The 6,255-nt window shown below is 33.0% G+C and overlaps 1 protein-coding gene across 1 annotated transcript; it reads right to left on the bottom strand.

The window, feature by feature from the left end:
- Nucleotides 1-956: 956 nt before the first annotated feature.
- LOC132602199 (defensin-like protein 1) lies at nucleotides 957-2,285 on the bottom strand. Its single transcript, XM_060315170.1, has 2 exons — nucleotides 2,120-2,285; nucleotides 957-1,266 (listed from the first exon to the last, which is right to left on the bottom strand). Exons 1-2 carry the CDS (start codon nucleotides 2,175-2,177, stop codon nucleotides 1,094-1,096), a joined length of 231 nt encoding a protein of 76 aa, XP_060171153.1. The 5' UTR covers nucleotides 2,178-2,285; the 3' UTR covers nucleotides 957-1,093.
- Nucleotides 2,286-6,255: the final 3,970 nt, after the last annotated feature.

The following is a 6,255-nucleotide window of genomic DNA, read 5'->3' on the forward strand; positions in this document are numbered from 1 at the left end:
CCTAATTCAATTCTAACGTTATAATAGTCATTTACTTGTCCATTTGACTATTTGGATTAATGACTTTTAACACTCAATTGAATAGCCATTAAAATCTTATACATAACGTTACCCTCTGTACAATTGATTACCTATATATAATGTCCTTGACTTCATTTTGAAGTAGCAGTAACAAATGAGATAATATCTTCAACCATTTTCATATCATGTTCGTATAACCACATAGTATATATTTCTTTGTCTTCTTTTTGTGTGGCAAAGATATCTAAAGACAAAATATTCCTACCATATTATAGTGTGCTGGGTTTTCTTCTTTAATCTTTATTAGATTCTGGCTCCTAGTATGTACTAGAAGAGCTACAATGTCTTCGGACATGCCTCAAGCTATAAAAAATTTCATACAGTGTTCGTGATCAAGTATTTGTCGTAAAATTTTCAACAAATATATACTACGAAAGAAGTATTAGAAATTGATTCTACAACGTTCGATCGATGCAGAATATATATATATATATATATATATCAAGACTACCAAAATGCAAAGAAAACAACACATAGACACACTCGTACTTTACAGCTTGTTTGAATGTTTCCTTTTATTATTACTTAAATTTTATTGTATCGTATCATTAAATTTATTATTATGTAACGATGAAAACTCTCATTTTATGTAACAACCAATTTAGTCTGGTCGCATCATAACCGTATTTTCTTCTCATTTTGCCAGTGATTATTATTTAAGAATCCCATTTTATCTTTTACCTACCTATTTTTTTATATAATAAATCTACCTGTACCCTACTTTTCGGTATAATATTACAAGTTTATGCTTCAGATTATATTGCTGATGTGTGCATTATTTGACGACGGAAAACAATCATCAAAACAATACAGTACATATGTATACAGTACAACAAATAATACATTATGTAACGATATATATGTAAATTGGACACACCAATACAGCTAGGGGTACTTCCAACTTTAGTAAATTGGACACCCTTATTCAAACAACACACAACACTGTGACATACAGTATTTGATAGTACACTCTTAGAAATAGAGACAAAACATATAGGTGTTTGGTTCTCATTTAGCAGTTGAAATAGCAGAAACAAGCAAATCCAAAGCCATTTCTGTGACAAGCTCCAAAGCGAGCATCCTCTTGATTCTTCCATTGACGGCTGCAAGTGCCAGTGTTAATACAAGGCCCTGACCATGTCTTGCTGCGCCTTTGGCATACTTTTGCCTCTCCTCCTTGCATCTCTGCATAATATAATATCAGAGGCGGATTCAGAATTATGTGTTATGGATTCAATATTTAAGGTTCTTAGCATTGAAACCAGTACATATATCTTTAAGGCTATGGTTACATATCTACTACTCCATATGTTGTAATTTTCGTGAACTTTTACATATAAATTTATACCTTGTGCCGGAAGTATTGGGTTAAGACGAATCCGGTATGGTATGCTACATCCGCCTCGGTATAAGATAACCTTCTTACTTCTTAGTTAGATCAACTAATATACATTGATATTGATAGTGTATTTTTTTTTTTTTTTTACAGTACCAGATCACTTGAAAAGCCAATAACAGGTAACGTTTATGGCAAACATGGATTGGTAACCTGCAAAAATGATAAATGACATGTTCAACAAGTAAAACCAGGGGCTGAGCTAAGTATAGGCAAGGGGATTCAATTGAATCCCCCATCATATTATAAGGCTAAATAAATTTTTAGTTATGCATAAATTGTTGAATACCATACATATGGAAAAATATTAGTGTAGTAGTGAAGGAGGTTCAAAATATTTCTTTAGGTCAGAGGTTCTCCGATTGCGGTATTCTAGTTTTCTTTTAGTACCCCCTATATAGATTTCTAGAAAATTTTATACGTTATAGAATAAATATTTTTACCCTATCATAGAAAATGGAATAATGATCTGCATAACCGATTAATTATAGTCATAGCATAAAAGTTATTCATACTATCAATTTATATAACTTAAAGAGACTAGAAATATAGTACTAACAATTAACATCCAACCTTTTGACACAATTGTGAAGTGCGTACAACATGAGAACAAATGAGTGGAAGGTAATTAAGATAGCTCACCATTGGATGCAATAAGGAGGAAGCAAAACAGGAATGCTAGAATGACTTTGTTGTTCATGATGATGGATTTAATTAGCAAATTTAAATGCTTCTCTTTGCAGGCTGCAGCTATGTGTTTGTTGTGAATTATACTGAAGGAGATAGCTTAAAGATTTCCACCTATTCAAGGTATGTTTCGGGCTAATTTAGTCCATACCTTTTGTGCAAATTTTGACTAATAATGGTGGACGTAGTCAAACCAAGGGATGAAAAGAAGAAATTTTGTTTAAACAGGAAATCTATAATAATATAAAATATTATTATCCCGAATTTGACGTTTGATGCATGGAACAAAGATCACAAGACAAGAAGATTTACTTTTCTTTCTTGGTAAAAAAGAGCAATGCTCTAAATTTCCAAGATCTACACTTGGAGCTATGGACACTGATCGCACAAAAGTGTTACTGTAAATCCGATTTATTCTGTTGTGACTGCGAAAAAAAATTGATATGTTCGTAGAAAAATTATTTGTGAAGTCGTAATTTCTTTTTCTTTTGCTTGGTTCATCACGAAATTTTGCTTCATGCAATAAGTGATTTTCGGTTTTGTGTTTTTTAAGATATTCCTGGATGATATTAGATTCTTATGATGAGTTTCAAGATTTATATAAAGCAAATCGCTTACATACAAACAACTTCTTGGACTTATTTCACATAAAATAAAGGTTGAGCAAAACTTCTTTTTTCATAGCTGTTATTTTTATAATATCATCTAAGGAATTGAGAGATTTTAATGCTTTTATTCTTTATTATTCTTCCCCTCCTTGGGATAATTGCGATTTTGGACTGCTCAAAAGAATAATAACTAGCAAATACATACATTTTGTAAATTAAGTATAAATATACATACTGTATACATGAAATATACATATAATATATATAAATTACAGATAATATACATAATAATAAATTTATACATTTTGGCTAGAGTCCGTAATTAATTTCTATCAAACGACCAAAATTGAGAAAATCTCATTATTCTTTCTACAAAGTTACATGATTAATTATAAAAGCAGTAGAAGGTTTTTAAGCGATGGATATCTTCGTCACATGCTTAATATAATAACGTGGAAAGTAGAAAAAACACTTGCTATAGCTATTCAAATTGAACTAATAATATAAGATTTTTTACACCCCAAGTTTATATGACTTGTCTCAAAAAGAAAATTGACCGTATTTTAGAACATCCAAAAAAGTACACCACAAATTAAAAGTGAGATAGTAGAAGTAAATTTTAGGCCCCGTTTGGACATATATGATTTGAAATTATGATATGAAATCAGATTGATTTGAAGTTAAAATTTTGTTTGGACATGCAATTTGGATTTTGTAAGTAAGTGTTTTTTCTCATAAAACTGAAAACCTACAAATTGTGAAAACTATTAAAACTTCGTCAACTCTTATACAATCATGCCAAATGAGCAAACCATAAGTCATGACAAAATTAATACGCTACTGAAAGGTCTTTCTAAATATTACATAAGCCTGTCAATTGGGCCGGGTCGACCCGGGACCAGCCCACCTAACCCGACCCATAACCGGCCCGGCCCCCCAACCCGGTAAGAGGGTGGTGAGCTGGGCTAGTTGGAAAAATTAGGGGGCTGGGGCGGACATGCCATTTAGCCAGGTAGCCCGGCCCACCAACATCCCGGGTTCTGGCTCACCGGGAGCCCGGCCCGACCCGACCCGACCCGACCCACTTCGAATTATTTTTTTAAAAAAATATTTATTTAAGTGGTATATTTGTATAGATCTTGTATATGTTAATGGTATATTTGTATATATCTTAAACATGTTGTTTGAATGAAGACTCCCAACGGCTATTTAAGTGCTAAATATTATAAAAAGTTGAGAATGTGATACAAGACTACATAAGTAATTTAAAATAAAACTTCAAACTTAAATTAATAACATTGTAAATTCAAAACATACAAACTTGAACGGTTAATTTATTACAAATGAAAACTTCAAAACGCTAGCATCGATGGAGAAATTTAAATAAGAGATGAACTTCAAAGTTCAATTTTGTGCCTTTTGTCCAAGTACCTACTTAACGGAGCGGTACCCCCAAAAACCGGTTCGGACTTACGGAGATATATTTTACCACAATGTTGACATTTAACATGTTCCTCGTCTACTCGCTCAAAATGCAACCACACCGGACTTGAAATTGATCTTCGGACTGGAGGAGGAGGTAGAGGATTATCATTATACATTAAATTTAAATTTTGAAATTTGAACTTGAAAGTTGGAAGAGAGAAAGAGAGAGATTTAGATGAGTAGGAAATTTAGGGAAAGAGGAGAGTAAGGAATTGCGAGACAATATAGAGAAGAATGAATGGTATTTATAGATTGAAAATAGGGCCAAGGTATAATTTAAGGAACTCGATGGTTAAAATAAAGTTGACAACAACTAGATTTCAAAGTATCAAACTTAATAAATTTTAGTATTAGATTTTGTTTTTAAAATAATTAAACTCCGGCCCGGCCCGGCCCATTTAGCCCACTATGTACCCCTACCCAGGTAGGGGGCTGGGTCGGACACCGCTTTCCCTCCTCCAACCCTGCCCCAACCTGGCCCGACCCCATGTGACCCGCATTTATATGGCCCGGCCCAGCCCACTTGACAGGCTTAATATTACAACATCTATTGATCGAACTTTAGTTCTATAAAAAGGAAAATTGGTAAATGATTAGTAAGAGCATATTTGTTACAAATATTATTACCAACTTACGGATCTTTTTAAATTTGATATATATATATATATATATATATAAATGGTTGGTAAATATAAATATATTTACCAACTTATGAATTTATTTTTTACAAAATATAAACTTATGGGTTACGTTTATATTTAAAAATAAATAAATTGAAATCATGATTCGGAATCTCAAATCCTACTTTTGAAGAATTTGGGATTTGAAATCATGATAAGAAGTAGGAAGTCAAAATTTTGTGCAAATCAAACGTTGATTTGAAATCAGAATATGAAATCATGATTCCAAATAACATGGCAAAACGCCTACTTAAAGTCTCGTATTTCACTCTCTACACATATCCCCATACAAATTTAATGAAAATCACTTGAAAGCGTGCTCTTCTCAACATATGAATTTCATATCAAAATCCTTTTTAAAAGTGCAATAATTGTTAGGAGTCTTTTTACTATTTAGAGTTTTTTACTATTTAGTTTTAGTATTCAGTTAATAAAAGTCCTAGTCTTATGGGATTCCTCATCTGTTTAAGTCGTTTAGGTCATTAGAGTTTGTTGGATTCAGAAACTTAGTTTTAGCTTGAGTTAGTTATATATGTAAGTCTATATATAGCCTAGTTTGTTTCAATAAAAATTATCTAGCTTTTCTCTCATATACTAGATTGCAGTTTTTCTTCATTCTTAACATTTGGTATCCGAGCCCTGTTATAGGGTTAGAAGCAGTAGTCTTCAAGGTATTTTTTCATAGTTCCAACATGACAACAAAAATTTCCTTTGTACAACCAGCAGTACCAAAGTTTGATAGGTACTATGACCATTGGGCGATGCTCATGGAGAATTTCCTGCGATCAAAGGAATATTGGCACCTGGTGGAGAATGGGATTCGTGCAGCAGCAGAAGGCATGACAGATGCGTAAAAGAAGAACGTTGATGATCAAAAGTTGAAAGACTTGAAAGCAAAGAATTATCTGTTTCGGCATTAGACCGTCCAGTCCTAGAAACTATTCTAAAAAAGGATACGGCAAAGGACATATGAGACTCTATGAGCAGAAATATCAGGGTAATAGCGTGTACAATGGCACTCTGTTCGCAAAGAGTTTGAAACTCTTCACATGAGGGCAGGGGAAACAATGAATGAATATTTTGATCGAACTCTTACCATTGCTAATAAGTTAAAAGCAAATGGTGAGGACAAGGGAGATATAGGGGTTGTGGAGAAGATCTTTAGATCCATGACTTCCAAGTTTAATTATGTCGTTTGTTCCATTGAGAAGCCCAAGTATATGAGCACATTGACCATTGATGAACTGCAAAGCAGTCTGCTTGTGCATGAACAACAAATGAGCCCTTTAATTGAGGATGAACATGCCTTAAAGATTTC

The sequence above is a fragment of the Lycium barbarum genome, chromosome 7 (genome assembly GCF_019175385.1).
Source record: "Lycium barbarum isolate Lr01 chromosome 7, ASM1917538v2, whole genome shotgun sequence".
In the NCBI taxonomy this organism is placed as follows: Eukaryota; Viridiplantae; Streptophyta; class Magnoliopsida; order Solanales; family Solanaceae; genus Lycium; species Lycium barbarum.